This window comes from Brachionichthys hirsutus, chromosome 6, assembly GCF_040956055.1.
Source record: "Brachionichthys hirsutus isolate HB-005 chromosome 6, CSIRO-AGI_Bhir_v1, whole genome shotgun sequence".
NCBI lineage: Eukaryota > Metazoa > Chordata > Actinopteri > Lophiiformes > Brachionichthyidae > Brachionichthys > Brachionichthys hirsutus.
In genome coordinates, this window is record NC_090902.1 from 1,652,103 (window position 1) to 1,671,871 (window position 19,769).

The following is a 19,769-nucleotide window of genomic DNA, read 5'->3' on the forward strand; positions in this document are numbered from 1 at the left end:
CCTCCCCACCGATGTCACTACTCTCCTGGAAACTCAACTTTTCCTCCCTTCTCTCTCTTTCTGACTCAGCAACTGTAGTGAGAGCCGTGACATTTGATGCGTGCGACACAGAGAAACTGGTTTTTGACCAGTGTCTGGCCAAGATGATGTCACTCACCATGAAAACGTCATAAAAAGTGAAACGTGGACTTCTGTGAAAGCCACTGAATGACCTTTGCTTTTGAGCCACGACGGATTTTTATTTTTTAATTGTCAAGAGAGGGTTCAACCACAAGTGCAGCTGATTCTTCTGATTTACCTGGACCTGGATGACTGGGAACCGACACAAACAAACTGATAAACATCAGTGTTTCATGAATTCTATGGGGGGGCTGCTTCTTCCTGAGTTTATAATTTGTGTTTTTTTTCCAAAGGCTACGTCTGGATAAGTAACTTCCTCCGATTCGCTTTTTCTTTGAGAGTTCAGAATGAGTTGACGCAAAGTCCCTCTTTATTACCAACCTCTAATCGTGTGGGCAAAGGCATGGAAACAGACGAGATGCCCCCCACATGGTGATGAATTCCACGGATTTGAAATTCCCCCACCCCTCTCACGCACGTCAGAATCCTGTCGTTACCTTTGAGCCCAGAAGACACCTTCAAACAGAAACCTAACCTGAGAGCTTCTCTAGACGGTAACAACGGCAACAAGGAAAGGCTTCTAGCATTGACGCGCCTGCTCACGGGGACTTGTAAGGGGAATCCCAAGTGAGGTCACAAGCGTAGGGCAAGCCATTCACTTCTGATGACAGTGTGTTCAACACAGCGTAACGTGCTCAATATTTACTGACTTTACTTCTCTATGCTTCTTTATTTGACTTCCAGTAAAGATTAAATATATAAGCATCAGTTGGAAATAAATAAAATGGCAGGAAAAGTGAAAAAAAAAAAGTGAAGCCAAGTCTTTTCTTAAAAACAGGCAGAAGTTGTTGCAACAGAAGTTTAGTCCAAATAAAATAAAATAAGATGTGTTTTTTTTAACCACTCCGGTTGTTGTGTGTGCCTAGTTTGTTGAAGGTGTACGTAATAGTTTTAAAGTTAAAGTTACGCCCTGGATAAATGCGCCACACTCAAAATCTGTTGAATATTTTTCCCCAAAATGAAGGAAAGAAAAATTCAAAATCACGTTTGGTGAAGAAATACGAAAAGCTTTCTCAGTAAATAAGACGACAAGATGAGTTGTGGTCTTGCCGGCCACATTTCTTCAAGACAAACGCAGCTGTTTTTCAGAAAGTAGCTGCTGTTCAAATCTGGACCAAGCAGTAAATCGTCAATCAACCACTGGAAAGGTGGTGGGGGGTAGGGGGCGCTACGCCCACTTGACCTCAACTTTCACTTCTCTGCTTGTAGGTGACAGAAAGGTGCGATGTGATTAAGAGGAAAAAAAAATCTTTGCCAACTTATCCCCTCTCTATATAAGCTGGCATCACAAACGCTGCTTCGTAGCAGCATCATCTCAGCCATCATGGAGCAGCGGTTCAGATCTGCTCTCGCGCTCTGGACCTTCCTTCTCGTGGGGCATCTTCAGGCAAACCCCATCTACCACAAAATGGGTCAAAGATCACCACGGGTAGACCTGGATGACCTCGGCTTAAACTTCCTACAGAGCGTCTCGTGTGTAAGTTATCGAATTACTACACTTTTGTTCTTTTAAATGAAGCAACATGTCAAAGTCATTTTTTTTGCTGCCTTTTCTCCCGTTTTGTTGCAGAACGACGCGTCTTTCATTTCTCCGATAAACGTCCAGGTAAGCGACCGCACGGACGTTTAACGGTCTCCGTTTGCCCGACTTCACTGACTGGTAGTCTTTCCTGCAGGCTCAGTGCCGACCCGCAGCCCTGAAACAGTTCATCGACGGGATGGAGCGCGCCAGAACAAACTGCAACACGACGGCGGACATCGCGTTTTGCTTTAGCCAGACTCTGGCGGTCTTGAGATCAATCACCTTGCAACAAGGAGTGAGTACCGACGACAGCGATGTTATTGATCCGTGATCCGGTGCTGAACCAGCATTCTTCCTTCAGACGGAGACATCCTGCAACTTGACCACAAGAGCCGATGAGAAGTTTAAAGACTTTTTGGAGGCCGCCGAGACCTTCGTTCAGCTGCTGAACACAAACCACTGACCCGACCCACGAGCAATCCACACCGACCCGACGAATGTTTCTTCCTACTTATAATTATTTATTGATTATTTAAACACTGCAAAGCTATTTATTCATTGCTGGATTTATGTACCGCTTTCATGTGGATGTGTTCTATCTTGCGAATAAAATTCAAACAATTTGAGAATTTTCTCGTTTTGCTTTCGTGGATATGAAACAGGAATTCCTCCAAGCCAGAGTCACCTGATGTCATAAAGCCGCCGTCCCCTCGTGTGATGAAACGCATCGAGGTTTTATTTGTGATTCAATGACAAGGCAGACACTGACTCTATACATCAATGCAACTGTGAAAATTCACCTTAAAAAGTAAATATTATTCACTACATCAGCAGATAATTACACAAAATCAAGACACAGGACTCAATACCCCTGCAGGCCCCCATTTTAAACGAGTCCTACACTGAACGGTACTTTAATGCACACAGAACAGAGAGAGCGCTGCAACTGGGGGCCGCAGACTTGGTTTCACAAGACCTTGAACTGACTCGCTGCGCCGCAATAGGCTACCTGAGGGATTTCACCACGATGTAGAAGCATCTCAAAAAAAAAAAAGATTCCAACAACCATCTAAAGGAAAAACAACAATGTGCGCATCAGGTCGTATCCAACAAATCCAGCCCACCCTTTCCACCCCAAGGCTATTTAAGTTCAATACAGCACAGGGCTCGAGAGAACAGTTTGAACGTCACACTGACGATGAAGGACTTACAAAGGATTGCTTTTTGGATCTTGACCCTCTCTCTTTGTCTTCTAGCGAAGCCTCTACCCATAATTGATATGGACGACTCGAATATTGGGTTAATGCGAGAGCAAGTCGAATGTGTAAGTCTTCATTTTTACTCAGTTTGCTAAGATTCTGCCAGTCGCTCACAGACCGATGTCTTCTCTCCAAACAGCCTTCGGATTTAACGTTGTATACGCCGTCAAACGTCAAGGTGAGTATTTGTTTGCTTTAGGGGTAGAAATGTAGAGGAGCTTCGCTATAATACTACGATGGCGGACTGCTGAACTTTGGTTGGGTACTTTCCAGCATCATCTCAAGCTTTGTGAACTTTCCTGAGCCACTCGGAGGTTCTCTAGTCGAGGGAATCAGCTCACCAAGTGTCACCAAATCACACAGCTGTGACCGCTTTCATCTGTCAACCTCTCAACATGCAGCCACAAGTCTCTCTCTCTCTCTCTCTCTCTCTCTCGCACAAACAGGAACAATGCATTACTGCGGCGTTGAACTGCTTCGTGACGGAACTCAGAGGAACGGCCAAAGATGAATGCGAAGACCCACAAAAACGCATAAACCCAGCTGTTAAATTCTTGGAACTTTTAACGGAGGAACGATCTGGAAATGTAAGTATCGCTCCAAAGTCAAGAGTCTATCAACTGCGGCATGCAATTTGTTCAAACGGGGCGAAATGCTTTTCCTCATTTAGGCGGTGAGAAACTCCGACGGATGCGTCTGCGAGAGTTGGCCTCCGACTCCGTTCAGCCATTTTCTGGAAGATATGGAGTCTTTCCTTCAGAGTCAAAACGCCGCGGCGAGCTGAACACCTCCAGGTCCGCCGTCCCGACGAACACGGCAGGAAATGCACAGCGGCCATTTCACAATGCAGAAGAGCAGCTAAGCATGTAGCAGGACCCGACCAACAACCGAGGACATGTTGAGACTACAAGGGTTTCAAGGCTGTAACGTAGTCAGCAGGATTTACACGCGGAGAAAGGCGTGAACTCGGGAATCCGTTTCTGTGCAAACCTGTGATACTGGACACTGCGCTGAATTACTTGTATTTATAACTACATAAGTGTGTATTTCTTCAATTATACACTTCACGTTCTCTACAGAAGTGAAGTTCTCAGTACATTTTGCAGCATTGAGAATGTATTTGGAGGGCTTGATTTATGTATTTATTTAATATGCTGTAAGTTGGTGCTCGAAGCCGAATGGTGTAACTTTATAAATCTGTACACATAACGTGGGAATGGAAGGTTCGATGAATGTCATCGCGTGAAAAAGTCTTTGTACAGAAATAAAAATGTTAGTTTATAATAAGAATAATAATAACACATTAGCGCTTTTCTAGAAACTCAAAGTTTAGCGTTTCTCTTTGTTGGCGAATACATATCAGAAATCTGTTTAGATTCTGTCTGGATTCACAACAGAAGACTTTTATTCTTAACATGAACAACAAAGCAATTGGTGTGAGAACGATCATAAGGCCTCTGTAGGAGGGTGGATTTTCTCAACATTCAGGAGAAATGAAGCCGTTGAGCCGTCCGGAAGAGGTTTCAGATCGGAAAACGAGCTCATAGTGAAGTCACAACGCTCAACATCAAGTCATTTCAAGAGCAAATGCATCTGTCCGTCCCACGCGAGTTCCAAGTCCACAGACATGGATCCACTCTTGATACAAGAACCTTTTGCAGCAGCCGTTTTCTCAGTAAAACGCGGCAAGAACAAACCGTGGTCAAGATCATGCACTGCACGTGGGTACGGTTTGTCCCGCAGGATGGGAACTACAGGCCCAGTTTATATTGGGATCTGTTCAGTTTAGTGAAGAAAAATAGATGTCAGAAGAAGCGGCTCGGGAGAAGTTGTCGTTATAGAATGAATTGCAACGTTAGAGAGACGGGTCGGGTCCTGAGCCGCTGCTAAGAGACACTTCTCCTTAAAGCCTGGATCCCTCCAAGCAATCCACGCCGCGTTTCATTCAGCCACAAAGGAGGAGAACACAACACATCCTCCTGCACAGCACCTCGGCAAAAGGTGCTGAGATCTCGAGTGTTTTCACGGTGTGACCACATCAAGAGGGTTGCATATCCTGTTTATCTCTCAGCCTACGGGCATCACACCTCAGCGCCTGATGAAGTCAGGCTCACATTGGTGAATCGGTTTGATATTGGCGCATAAATGTATTATAGTCAGACAACACAAGAGCCCGACTCGCCTATTTAAAACCTACAATGTAGAACAAGCTAAAAATAATAAGAATTTAACAAAGAGAGCACAGAGGGCCACAAACCACAATAGCCTCCAGCCCAGCCCACGAACACAAGAGAACGCACAGAGAATATGAAGAGGAAGCCACGACCACGTAAAATAGTGCAAAGAATTCCATTTGTTGGATGGAAGCACAAAGACAGCCTCGCACACGTGAACGTCTGAAGCCCACCCTAACAAAGTCCAAGTTAAAAGTATCCCCAGAGGAGCTAATGTGCATTTCACCATTTTGCAACTGCCATAAAACACTAAACTAAGCTGCACATAATAAAGAGAGAAATACCCAAAAGGTGGAGGAGTACGTACAGCCGGAAGGCTCGATCCTCGGGCAAGCTGCTCCGGTAATCTCCTCTGTTGGCCCGACCAGCAGGAAGTAAAGCCTCCATCGACACCGCCGCTCAACAGTTAAGACGATATGATCCACTGCATCACAGACACAGGAAACCAAACCACTTCCTGTTTGGGTACGAGGCACTTCAACCGTCTGATTTAATATCAAGTGATAATGGATGCATGCTACAGCCTGGGTGTCTTAAAATGTATCGATGGTCAACCAGCTCAATATTAAACAGAAATCACTAAATAAAGAACTCGGCGCGACAAGATGGTCACGGGTTCGAATCCAACTTGTGGCCTTTCTGTGAGGAGTTTGCATGTTCCTCCCGAGTCCGCGTGGGTTCTCTCCGGGTTCTCCGGGTTCCTCCCACCATCAAAGACATGCAAATTAGGTGAATTGGTTGCGAGCGTGTGAATGATCGTCTGCCTGTGGCCCTGGCGGCTTGTCCAGGGTGTAACCCCGCCTCTTTCCCATTGACTACTGGGATAGGCTCCAGCGCGACAACCCGGTAACGGACGAAGCGGTTCAGAAGACGAAGGAATGAATGAATCCGTCACGAGAGACCTGCACTGCTTTATTTAAAAAAATATAACCAAACGTTGGGGATCAACGACAGGCCTCCGAACACAAGTTAGCCTAAACACCGGCTTTAAATCACAGACTAACGTCTAACTGCAACAAATGCTTCTCTCAAACTAAAACATTTAAAACAGAATTGTTTCCAGCACGTAACTTTTTGTTGTTGCCGCCGGGACACTTTGGCTTTGGATCAAAGCGCGAAGTTATCGACGGCTGAGGGCTTGACCAGCCAGGAACCGAAGCCTTGCGCCAACAGGTACGCCTTCAGCATGCTCTTGGCTTCCTGGTAAGGCCTCGCCATCCTCTTCGGTGGCAAAACAACAACGGTATCATCGTTAGCAACAAGTTACGCTACGTAAATGTGCAGTGAACAAATAACTAGCAGTGGCAAGATGCTGCCATGACAACATGGACAAAAATATATCTGGAAGGTTTCCAGCAGCTTGTTCAATCTATGCCATGAAAAGTCAAAAGTAGGGGCGTAACGGTTCACGTAACGTGTTGAACCTTTTCGGTTTTATGCATTTTTTCTCATTACATTTATTATTACTATTATTTACAGTTTTAAATTATTAATAATGTTATTGTGATTTTAAAATCCAATCGTTTATTTGAAATATCACCCAAATCGGTCGCTTTTACTTATTTATACAAATTCTATTGTTTGCATTTTTTTTTACCAAAACTAAACCGGACCGGACCGAAATGACATCTTAGCGTAGCGTTACACCCCCTGGTCAAAGCGGTTTGTTAGGTGTGTGCCTAACAAACGGGCCGGCAGCCGCTCCCTCACCGACGCAGGACGAGCGCTACTCTGACTTTACCTTGGCATCGCCGTAGGAACTTGCGGCCAACAGATCTGGTCTCTGGGTGCTGCTGGCCAACAACTTGAAGCGGTGCAGCATGGCCGCTTTGCAGAGACGGCTCGCCAGAGTGGGGCCGCTATGAAAGGGAGACCTACAGCAGGGGGAACCAGGGTAAAGAAACGGCTTGCGTGGCGTCACATCGGCCGTATCCCAAACGCGTCCTCACTCTTGTGTCGTCTTGCCCTCCAGGCCGTCCACGACCTCCAGCGAGCTGTCTCCTTGGGTCCAGTTGACACCGTAGGTCACGCCGTCGCTGCTCATGCTGTGGCCAGCCACAGGGGGCACCCGGCTGATTTGGGGCCTCATCAGGCAGTAGTGCGTGGGCAGCTGGGAGGTGATGCCCTCCACCCGCTGGCTCACCGAGATCTCCAGGCCACGGAGATTAGTGCTGCCAGAGTCGCCTGTAGTCCAATAGGAGCGTCACCATTTCATTTACGGCTGATCTTATGTAACATTTTGACACATCGACGGGAACCCGCTACGAAGTGAGAGTCCTTCAGTGAACTAGGAAAGACACCTTTTGATAACGATCCAGATCGCCATGTGGATGGTGTGAATCCAACTACAAAAGGAATGAGCTGCTTGGCGGAGGTCTGCGCTCTCTGAGTGCTTGTCTAGTTAAACACACCCCACATTTTGCCTCTAAATCGACCCGAATGAAAATTCCTGATTAGTCCAACCGACTCCAGGAGATTGGACTTGGTCACTTGCCTATTAGGATGCTATCAACATAGATGGGCTCCATAAAGTGGCTGAGCAACGCCCCCTGGTAGCCGAGCACCTGCCACTGGGTCAGCTTGTCTGTGGCGGCCATGCTGACGATCTTGGTGGCCGAGGGATCCGAGTCCGATAACACCGAGAAGACCTTCAGAAGAACAAATGTACGCTGACGCGGCACGTTGCAGCTGCAATGCATTCAGAGGTATCGAACTCCCGGCGCGTTAAAACTCGCCTTGCCCTCCACTGACAGGTGCAGGCTGATCTCGTTGTTGGCTTGCCAACTCGAAATGGAGAATGGGCTCAGGCGCCTGGGAAGAGAGGCGGGACTTAAAGCATTTGGTTGTGTGTTCGTTATTCAGGGTCCTTCTCTCAGACGCACTTACATCATGGATGGGAGCTGGGCAGCACCCTTTGGCAGTTGGTTCATGTAGAGGTGAAAGGTGATGCCGCTCTTGAGGCTGAAGACGCTGCCGCCGTCGTTACATTCCAAGATGGACGTCTCCCTGAGACTGGCCGTTTTGCTGAAGAACGTCAGCAACTGCCGATAAAGAAACCTGCCAGGACACCACAAGCAGGGCTCATCATGCCTCTCCCTCATGAGCGTTAACACGAACAAAATCAGGCGCCTGGAATTCCAAAAAATTATTAAAGCAAGCAGCTCAGAGGGCTTCTAAGACTGTTAAAGGTCCCATATTCTAGCCTTCTTCCACAAGTTAACGCAGTTCCCAGAAACTTGTATGAAATATTTGTGACGGTCTTTGGTCCAAACAGCAAACAGATGCTGCAGGACAGCGTCCGTCTTTTCTGTCTCAAACATCTCTAAAAACAAAAGCGAACCTTAATTCATAGCGGGGTAGCTCGCGGCTGCACGCTACCATGGTAACCCGCGAGGTATCCCTTGTGACGTCACAAACACGTTTGAAAATATTAGCCGGAACATTACCACCAAAAATAAACTTCATGCACTCTGTCCTCCTTCCTCGACCATGGGTTGGTAGTGACGCGAAAATATGTGAAAAGTCATTTTTTATTTTATTTTTTCCATAATATGTCCCCTTTCAGAAGAATTTTAGGGAGTTTATCAAGCAGAGAAGGAAATGACAGGACGGAGGTGCGAGTCTCTGAGCGTTTTGTGACGGCGAGTTAATACTTGTTAGATTGTTTTAATGATAGCCGACACAAAACGGATAGAATTAAAGTGAAACACAAAGTTAAACATCAACAACAGGAAACATGTACCCGTCAGGACTGGCATGTGATCACACAAACAATGTGAACACCCCTCCGGCCCGATCAATGGCGCGACTCAAGAGCACGCCTGTGAAACGATCGGTTATTCACGTGCCACTCAAAGATAAAGAGATAACGAACACCGGGGAACACGACGCCCGTGCGCCGGGGCGTAACCGTCCGTCACAATTCACGTTTAACCCGATATGAACCTTTCAGTTTGGAAGACGGTTCCTACGAGGTGATGGCGTTTCTAGAATGTTATAGAGGAACATTACAAGAATTCACTTAAAGGAGAGACGCCTTCTCGCGGCGTAATCGTGCACACGGTCACGTTTGCAAGCTAACCTCATCAGAGATCGCCGTGCAGTCACGATGGCGTGCGAGTCGTGCACGATTCGCCCGTTGGACGAGACGCTTTCTTTGGTGCTGAAGTTGCCGGTGCCTAAAGCGACCACCTCGTACCCGCCCGCTGGAAGGACAGAGCATCAAGTCGTTCAGGTTCAACGCAGGCGGACGGTGGTGTGTTCACGGTCAAGGTTCAACCACAGTGTCCGGTTACACCAGCCGTCGTTAGAGGGGTTACGACCCAGCCCGAGGACCGTGACCCCCCCCCCCCCCCCCCCAGGTGTTTCCCTGGTGCTTACAAGTCTGCATGACGAACGCCGCTATGGTGCCGGCACAGTTGGAGAACTCTGGGTAACTGTTCATCAGTTCGGTGAGCTGCTTCCTCACGGAATTAGGAATCTGGGAGTTGAAGGCATCCTTCCTTTCTGAACCTATGGAATATATAATAATAATAAAAAAAAACACCGGTCTGGTTTATAACCGAGCTCGCCCTCAACACAAAATAAATGTATAGTCTCCACACAAGCTGGTAATAAAGGAGCCAGATCCGTCTAAGTAACACCAGGTCTGGAAAGGGCCAGACAAGCCACAATTCCAACATTTTAAATCGGGCAGAGAAGCATGTCTGAGTATCTGATAAATATATTTGGGTCTTTTATTACAAGGCGTAAGAAGCATATGGAAATAAAAACGTACCACTAATGGCCCGAGCGGGAAAGACGTTGGAGACGGAGGGCTGCTCTTTCACTAGCAAGGTCGGAGGGGCATCTAGAGAACAAAATGGAAGTGAGTGAGGCTGACAGTAAATATCGTTTCCCACTCGAGCGCATTTTAACCCAATCGGCGTGCGACACTAACCGAAGGCATCATGAAAAGAGGAAGTCGTGCTTTCCAACTTGGGCAGAAGTTCCCGCAGAGCAAGCTCGGACGCCCTGAGCCGAGCCCGCTTCTTGGATGTTCCCATTCCGGTCTTGTGTGCGACTCCATCAATAACCACACAATACGCAAAATAAAGGCCTACCACGTTTTCTGGGAAGAAAAAGTGGGAGCGAAAACCTCAGCTCTGGCTGGAGAAGCCTGTTACTTATTTATTTTTACAGACACCACATGCAGCGAGCAGGCTTTCGTAGCGTTTGATTTCACCAGTTTTACCTGTGGTCACCGTCTCTTTTATTTCCAAGTGGAACTGCATATTCTGGGCGAGCAGATGGATCAAGGAAACGGCGTTCAGCTCTCCTTGCTTGTACTCCTCGATCTGCTTTTCTAACAAGACAGTCGGGCCTGGGTGTTGAACAGGAAAGTTAAAACTTTAGATCCGTCAATATTTCTGCATTTCGATTTGGTCAAATGAATAAATGAGCTGCGACACTCTGGTACTTTGTTATGGAAGCCATTTTGAAACGGGAGTGAGCAATTGCTGATCAGTATTCGTTTATTCAAGGCAGCGTCTTTCAGAAACTGATCAGGTTTGAATTACCTTTCCTTTGCCAGTTGGGGCCATTTCTGTCAGGAAAATGACAGGGTGGAGGAGGCCGATCGTGGAAGTCTGTGGACCTGAATCCTCTCGGACCTTGAAATGCTCTGCCCTGGTGAGACATCCTGGAAGCTTTCGCGTCTACACAAAGCAACACCAAACGACATTGTATGATTGGACTGAAGCATCTAGATCTGAATCATAAAATAAAAATCTATGCACTATGTAGGGTCCAGTATTTTAGCAACGGCTAACAAAAGTTCAGCTTGTGGAAGCACAGGAGCAGACAACTCTTTCGAGACATGTATTCTCATACTCGTATTCAAAGCTACTAATAAAGCTAACAGCTAGCTAACGCCCATAATGTAGATTTAATTTAGATTTAGCCGTACCTGAAAAAGCTAACAGCTAGCCAATACCCATAATGTGAATTTTATTTCGATTTAGCCGTACCTGAAAAAGCTAACAGCTAGCTAACGCCCATAATGTAGGTTTAATTTAGGTTTGGCTATACCTGGAAAAAGCTAGCAGCTAGCTAATACCCATAATGTCAATTTTATTTCGATTTAGCCGTACCTGAAAAAGCTAACAGTTAGCTAATACCCATAATGTAGATTTTATTTCGATTTAGCCGTACCTGAAAAAGCTAACAGCTAGCTAACAGCTAGCTAACGCCTACGCGGAGTTCACGGTCATCCCTGGCTTCGTTAATCTTAGACAGGTGTTGACGTCACGACATAAACTTTAGCTTCTTAAAGCAGCGTTCATACTCACCGCACGTGAAACTGCTGCTCGCTAAAGTCGTGAAATAACTTTTTAGTAGCTAACTCTTTTTTTTTACGTCTACTCGTGTGGTTACAAGTTGCACCGCTGACGCCTCCGTGCACGCGTCAATTGGCGCACGTGCGTCAACCTGGGTGACGCGCAGAGATCGTTTGTAAAACGAGATGATTCGTTTCTGCAAAGTTTTCGTTTTTACACCGCATTTTGGTGACTTGTGCTAATTTTAATGAAAAGTACAAACCAAATCAAACTTAAATATAAGTGCGTTATCTAAACACGTGCAGATGGAAAGTTGCCATGGAAACCATCAAAGATGATCCTGTCTGTGTTGGGTTTGCGGGACCTGCTGGAGCTGTCCCGGGTGACGATACACCCTGGACAAGCCGCCAGGTCATCGCACACATGAGGCGCACACTACGGACAGCGGGGGTGGGAGGAAATCGGAGAACCCAGAGAGAACCCGGAGAGAACCCACGCAGACACAGAGAGAACATAACTCCTCGCTGGAAGGCCCTAAATTAGATTTGAACCTGTGACCTTCTTATTATTGATCCCGATAAACCCAGTTCTTTCAGTAGTGCTGAAATCGCCAGTGAATGAAACATGAATTTTCCTATTTAATGGAAAAAGATAAGAGTTCTCTTCTTCTTCCAGCAAGCCGACCCTTGACGAACCCGAACTCCTCCTCTTCTTCCTGCCCTTTGTGTTTCATTGATGCAGGAAGTTAACAAAAACGGACAAAAAATGTTTGAACCTCTGACCAAAGTGGAATCAGGCGTTGACCCACGAAGGCGCCTGACGCAGACGGGGCTGTATTTACAGTGAAACTTTAAAGGGGGGCTTCCCCCCCCCCCCCCCCCAGCCTTCCATGACACGGTGAGAGTCATGATGCATATCGGTACACGAAGGCAAACAGCAGAGACCACTGTCCTACTTTTGCTCTCTGCATCGCCCCCCTGACGAATCGCCCTCAGGAGAGGAAGACTTTGTTTGCAGTTGTTTTTGGGCTCACTCTCAATAAGTCAGAAGATGAAGCCACGTTAATGCTTACAGAGTAAATATGGAACGTTTTCCAGCAGTTATTTTAGCATGGAGACGAGAAACTGGTCCTCTGAGTGTCAAAACCCGGTAAAAGCTGCCAAGAAGACCCCGAGACTCGTAAATATTCTTTCACTTATGCTCCAATAAAAGCCCTCTGTGTGTCCCTTTTGTATTCCCCTGTCTGCGTGAATTAAAATAAGACACGGCTTCGGATTTAGAGGTGCCGTTTCCAGTGTTTGTGCTAATCTTAACTAAATGGAATCAACGATATTGACCTAAGAAAAGCTGAGGACCCAAATCAGCTGTGCCGGGACCCGATCCATCCCGTAGAACTGATCCGTTCCACCCGTGTGCAAGCGGGAGAGGGTGAGGATTATCGAGGTTTAAAGGTGCATGGTTCCTTTGGCGCGGGGGTGGAGGGGGTTCCGCTGGGATGGCATCGATAAATACAATCATTTAGCTTATTGTTAAAATGACATCCTCTTCTCTGACTTGGTGTGCTCCTCCATGGTAACAATGATGAGCATCTATCGGTGCATAAAAGTAAAATGGAACAAGCAGCCCACATTCGGCAAGAAGTGAAGGTCACCACAGGAACAAATATGGCACTTACCCCCCCACGCAGTTTGGAGGCACAACGCTTGAAATGACTTTTCTAATCAGTCACAGTTGAAAAGGGAAAGGACGCGGTCTGAAATGAGTTTTGTGCGTTCGTCCTCCTATTAATCATCCCAGAAGGGAAAGGGAAAAGATGAGTCACTGAAATCTGACACTCGTTGCTTCTGTTCAACTACCAAATTTATCTGAATTACTTTATAAATAACTGACGTGATGATGATATAAAGAGATCAGAAGGTCAGAGAGATGTATATATGCTGTCTAATTACTATATATATATATAGGAGAGTTATTTTTAAAATCACATTTTAGCTCACAAGTGTGTAAAATGTCACATTCGACTTGAATGTGACTGAATTCCCCTTTAGTATTATCATATTAATTTAATATAATCATTTAAAAGATAAAGATTAAAGAATTAAAACACCGAAAGCGAGGCTGTTTTCTTTTCCTTCACAGGAAGGCAACCACAGCCTCAAAAGTGAAACTCTCAACTTTAAAATATATTCTGTCTTCGGCGTCCTCGCCGTCTCACCAGTTTGGAAAAGCCAGACTCAAACTGAAAGCTCTCTGAGAAGGTGGAACCCCCCCCCCCCCCCCCAAGTGCGTTTGTTTTTCAGGACATTATCGTCACAATCAAACTCTGAATTTCTTAAAGACTTGCATTTGTCATGCATTTTGCAAAAATAAATAAAATAAAAATAGAACCTCACGACATAAAGGATTTGATCCGATTTGTAGATCTTCCCTCCAACAACAGGGTGTTTAAAGAAAGATTTAACCTTGCTCCGACTGTTATTTGGATATAAATATGATTAAAGACAGCGTATCACCTCTGATCCATCCTGACAGCTGTCGCCAGCTGCATCCATTCATAGAAGGCATCGTTCCCTTTTTGACAGCAGAGGGCAGTAGAAGAAAGAAAATAAAACTAAAATCTATGCTCCAAACTCAAAAATGACACATTTCCCGTGTCGTTTATTCAGTAATTGGAAGGTCACCAATAACCTCAATGACGGACCTCAGTGATATGGGACTGAAAGCGTCCCCTATTGCACGCCTCAACACGTATTTATTTCTCCAGCAAATCTGGACAGGCAACATGACAGACCTCCAAACCGACGTTTCTCCATGAGAAACAAAAGAAGCAGCTCTCGCCGCTTCACGCGCGATGTAGCCGGCACGTGCCCTTCCAAGTACGACATACACACGCTGGGCCGTAACCGATTTATTGGAGCGTCCCCCCCCCCCCTGAACGATCAGAAACCAGAGCCGAGCGCCCCATGGCTGACAGCGCCCTGCCACTGATAAATAACAGCAGCTCTCCTTGGGCCGGCTGCTGCAGTCGCGTTCAGCTCCAGCTCTCTCCACCGCCGAGATTGAATCTTCCCCATTCATTAGGCTAAGTGGATGAGGCTCTCTAATAGGGGCTCCCTTCCCCTCAATAATTGCTGTTGATTGGCGTAAATTAGACCCCAGTTGCCAGACGAGTGATTCTCGACGACGATAATCCGATTCCCAACTCAAACTAATAGGATTTTAACTCTGGCTTCGGCCTAATGTCCGTCTGCAAACCCGGGGCCGCGTCCAGCCGACGTCCTCTGGATCATATCTGGGCCGGGCCAAAAACCGCTGCTGCAGCGGCGTGCGGAGCCAGCGTGGGGGGTTTGGGAGGGGGGGTTGGGTCATCGCCGCCTCACGCCACATGTTCTCCGTGACCCATCCGACCCGGCTTCGGCATTCTTGGTATCAATTGGTCATTCATGTGTGTCACTTACATCATCGTGAGGGACACACACACACACACACACACACACACACAAGCGTGTGAATGAGACCGCTGCAGCAAGCAGCGGATGTTGGATGTCTTCGGTTGACAGTTCGGGCCTGGATGTTGAGTGATGAAACCTCCCACAAGCCCGCGTTTTGTTCACCAGTCACAGGCCTCGTGTGATTGGCTGAACGGCTGGTCGTCTGCGTTCCAGTCTCTTCACATGCTGGAGACTTGAACTCGTTGGTTTTGGCTTGCCTTTCACCACCGGCAGCCGACAGAGCACCTTAACGCGTCCCCCCCCCAACGAGGGGAGTCGAACAGCAGCCCTCTGAACGCTACTCCTGTCGTTTGGTGGATAAGGGGACGGCGCCGCTGCCGAGGCCCGAGGACTAATGAATCTCCACTCCATTACGGCCGAATCGGACAGATTGCTCTCCCGGAGAAATGAATTGAGTTTTTTGTATTTGTGAGATCACCCCCCCCCCCTCCATTAACTGCTCTTTATCCCGTCTCTTCATCACAGGCAAATCTGGTTAGGCGGCCATGATTAGCTGGGGGGGTGGCCTCCCTTTCGAGAAGGTAATTGGGTTTGGCGGCTCAGCTGATAGTGCCATTAGGACCAATAAAGGCTGGGCTTGGCTCATCGACTGAAACAGATTCTTCAGCAGCAGATGGCAAGATGGAGGGAGAGGGCTGCGATGCACCGGGGGCCAAAAACAAAGTTGGTGTAACCAAAGTAGGTTGGGTGGGGGGGGGGGCATCCTCGGCACCTTCAGCCAAAAGCGGGGATGAGGAAAGCGAGACGGTGGCATCCTTTAATATGCGGAACACTGATTGGAAAATGATTTGGCCATTAGGTTGTGTATTTTTCTATTGCTGCAGTTAATCACGCACGCAGAAATGTTTGAACGGCGTGCTTGACGGGGGGGCCCACGGGGGCCACCGAGGAGCATCTAGAGACGGGACTCGTTGTGTGGAAGCCTCCATCCGTGCTGAATTACCCCCCCCCCCCGTTTTCCACGCTGGCACTAAAGCGTCGGCGGGTGACGAGGCCCAACCATCGATCCTCGCCGGCGGTATCATTCCCCGTCATCTGGACTCACGGAAAGGTGAACTCGCCAATTCCCAGAAATCCTGCAAAGCCCCAGATAACCTTACTGCACCGGGGGGCTTTGTCGTGTAGGAAAAGGTGCATTAGTGGTGACAGGGGGGGGCCAACGGGGACCGGCGACTGGAGGCGGGCGTGAGTATTATGTGGCTGTCTCGCTCTTATCGCTTCCAACGTGGGGTCCGATCCCCAAAGTCCCGCTTATCTGCGGGCTGGACTTTTTCTTCCCGGAATTGTCCCAGTTTGGCGACCCCGGGGGGGGGGGGGCATTGGTCACGTGAAAAGTGACTCTGTTGCCTTTCCGTTTTTGTGTGTGTGTGTGTGTCAAGTCGCCATCTTTTTTTTTAGTATTGTCTTTAAAGCATTTGCCGGATCTGATTTCCAGACACGCCTCGCCTCAATAACACGATCAGAAGGGGGTTCCTGCTGACTTTATCAGCCTCGGAGACGGTCGTTCTTGATTTGTCTGAAAATAAAGCAAAGCCAAAGTCGCTGAGAGTCCACTGGCCGGTTCTTCCGAAAGGCCTCTTAGAGGGAGGCGGAAGCAGTATAACGGGAACGCCGCTATTTGTTTTGCTTCTGCGTGGCGGTCTCGGTGCAGAGTAATGCATTCCTGGAGTTTAAACAGGGGGGGGTTGTGGTAGATTTTCACCTGAGAGCTGCACATTTCCAGCCTTCCTAAATAAAACATTGTGTCGCCAGGCGCCCGGTAAGTGTCCCTCAAAGAGCAGAGGGAGGAAGCGTCCAGGTTAAGCTGTTTGAAAGGCCCGGGGTCTTAAGAGGCATTTTACACTTAAGAAGTTGGTTTCGCTGGGTTTTCTGTTTCCCCTCTTATTGATTGATGCTCAACTATCAATGCATAATAGAAAAGCACTCAGAGCAAATGCAGGGTTATGGCCTTGGGAAGGAGTCGGCAGACGAGACTGCAGCACCGCCCCCCCCCGCCTCCCACTCCAATGCCATTATTGGCCCATAAAGGATCCCTTGGGACAGCCACGGTGTTCAGATCAGCACACACCAAATACCCAATTAAAAAAGGCTTTAAATTCCCTCCTCTTTCCTGGGTGAAGATCAATCTGAATTCAATCTATTCGGCTCGGATTCCGACAGAGCAGGTAATTGCCCATAATCGTTCAGCTAGGTGACAACAGCTTAAAGGGGAGACACTAATGCAATCAGGTATTTGCTTTCAACGCCCGTCCCGTCCCGTCCCGTCCCGGGCCGGGCCGGGACGGGACGGGACGGGCACAGGTGGAGTGAAGTCCATGTACCCATCAGACAAAGACAAAGACGCGTCTACAGTTACACGACTCATCTGTTGCCGATGAAGCGCCGGAGGAGCGATGCTTCCCACACGGCACGAGCCGTCCTCGGAAATATTCTGTCAGGGAGCCCTTCTTCTTCTTTTATTTATTTATTTTTTCCTCCAGCAACTCTCCAGAAAGGAATTTGACACATTTTTAAAAAAACTTATTCTGGCTTGTTGATAAAAGCAACACGAAGGGAATACAAAAGGAAGTACCTGTTTGTACATATAGTAAACATACATGAATAATACAGCAGTACTTTTTGGATAGATTTGATCTCAGACCCCCCCCCCCCCCTCCCAAACCCAAACTGTTTTTGAATACTATATAGCTACTTCTTTTGCGATAATAAAAATCAGCAAAAATAAAATATGAAAACTCAGGAGTAAAGTGCCCCCCCCAGACATCCACAGATCCGGAGGCAGGCAGCAACTATTTCTCTTTCAGAAGGCAGCAAGCATCTTCTCATGAGAAGTTGGAAAACCAGTGAGAGAAAATGACCCGCTCTCCTTTTCGCGGTTGCTTCTGCCCTCCTGGCTTTGACTCCAGTTTGCCCGACTGGTAACTTGATGTCCAGGGGTCAGCAGGAGGGGTCGAGGGGTCAGCGGCAGAAGGCTGCGATTAATGGATCTCTCAATAAAACGTGGGGGCTAATATTACCAACTCGCTCTCCCTCGGCCTGACTCGGCCAAAGTGGAGAGGGAGTTCCGTGTAGCAGCCAGCACAGGCCAAACAGCTTGGCTCTTGAAATTACTTTCTGTAATGGGTCCGGGCTTTGGAAGTGGAAGCGCACTTTTAATTGACCAATCAAAAAAAAAAGGAAACAAAGCAGCCGATCTTCAGACACGGAGCAGAAAGCCAATCGAATTGGTTTCATTTCCTGCCCGATCCATCGCCGTTTAAGGCCGCTACGCAGTACATCAGTGCAGTTGATTATGAATATATCAAATAGCGAGCTGCTTTCAGCGCTTTCGACTTAGTTGCATTAATAAGTCCAGAGGAAATCAATTCCTTCTCTTCTACGGTGTAGTATTATCCCTTTTGTCAAGGAAGGAAAGTGTGAAACTTGATTATTAAAACCTAATTTAGTGATGCTTGCGATCTTGCGTTTCATTCAGAAGAAGAACTCGCTTAATGAAAATGGCTGCTTCTCACTGATGAGACGAGGCTTTAAACACGCAAAGCAACAAAGAGCGAGTCGCCTTAAAGAAAGCGTGACTTCAGAAGAGAAGCAAATGGATAGAAAGAGGGAAAAGTCTTGTTTGATCCAAAGCAGTCACTGGGATGCTGCACAGCTGCTCTCAGCTCAGCCAACCTGCTGTGCGCCGTTCGTCCACAAGGTGGCGTATGTCGCTCTCAAACCCAAATGCATCCTTCTAATCTCAGAGAGCAGTCTGCACGAAAGGCTTCGACCTGTCACCAAAAAAAAGTGTTTCGGTAATACTACAAAGTGTTCTGACCTTTCCAAGATGGATCACTTTAGATCCGGAAACACGAAACAAGGATCTGATTTATTTATGATCAAATCATTAGACTATAGTATTAATCACATTTCGTTCCATTTTGCTCTTCTTGTTTTTTTTAGCAGGGCAGACATGGTGAAGACACTTATTGATTACTAGTTTTCTGAAATACAGGATAATTATCTGTTTCCCAGCTGACAGCAGATTAAACGTTGGTGGCGCATAAAAGATGATTTTTACCGTTTTGTGGAAAATGTCATTCCGATGATTTCTAATCAGACCCTGAAATCCACTCAGAGCCAGCCTGTTGCTCCCACGCACGCACGCACGCACGCAGGCCGGGGTTCCGCATGCACGCTTGTATTTGATTTCACTGGCTGCTGGTAAACATGCCGGCCTTTTGCACATTTCTGTTGTTCCGACACGCTCATCTGAGACAGAGCAGCTCGAAAGTGTCCGTTTGAGGATGCGGGCATTTGCAGGTCAGCTTTCACGCACGCAAACGTGCGCGTCTCTGGTTTCAGGCCACAATATGGGTGGATGTTAAACTTGCTGCTCCCTGGTCTCAACGCCGACGCGCTGCGTGAATCTGACGTCACGCTTTGAGCCAATATTCAGGATTTCAACTTTGCGTCGCTGACGTCACATCATCCAGTCAGGCGCTCCTTGATATCCGTCCGCTGCTGATCTGATCTAATCTAATCTAATCTAATCTAATCTAATCTGATCTGATCTGATCTGATCTAATCTAATCTAATCTAATCTAATCTAATCTAATCTGATCTGATCTGATCTGATCTAATCTAATCTAATCTAATCTGATCTGATCTGATCTGATCTAATCTAATCTAATCTAATCTAATCTAATCTAATCTAATCTGATCGGATCCGATCTGATCTAATCTAATCTAATCTGATCTGATCT

At 47.1% G+C, this 19,769-nt stretch overlaps 2 protein-coding genes across 2 annotated transcripts; one reads left to right on the plus strand and one right to left on the minus strand.

Moving 5' to 3' along the window:
• The first annotated feature begins 2,900 nt into the window (after positions 1 to 2,900).
• il2 (interleukin 2) lies at positions 2,901 to 3,745 on the plus strand. Its single transcript, XM_068740647.1, has 4 exons — positions 2,901 to 3,026; positions 3,101 to 3,139; positions 3,408 to 3,565; positions 3,640 to 3,745. Exons 1-4 carry the CDS (start codon positions 2,901 to 2,903, stop codon positions 3,743 to 3,745), a joined length of 429 nt encoding a protein of 142 aa, XP_068596748.1.
• Positions 3,746 to 6,302: 2,557 nt separating this feature from the next.
• On the minus strand, positions 6,303 to 10,874 carry adad1 (adenosine deaminase domain containing 1 (testis-specific)). The gene is made up of 12 exons (XM_068740648.1): positions 10,754 to 10,874; positions 10,429 to 10,557; positions 10,135 to 10,305; positions 9,973 to 10,044; positions 9,576 to 9,701; positions 9,277 to 9,400; positions 8,082 to 8,252; positions 7,931 to 8,006; positions 7,690 to 7,843; positions 7,145 to 7,379; positions 6,937 to 7,069; positions 6,303 to 6,416 (listed from the first exon to the last, which is right to left on the minus strand). Exons 1-12 carry the CDS (start codon positions 10,872 to 10,874, stop codon positions 6,303 to 6,305), a joined length of 1,626 nt encoding a protein of 541 aa, XP_068596749.1.
• Positions 10,875 to 19,769: the final 8,895 nt, after the last annotated feature.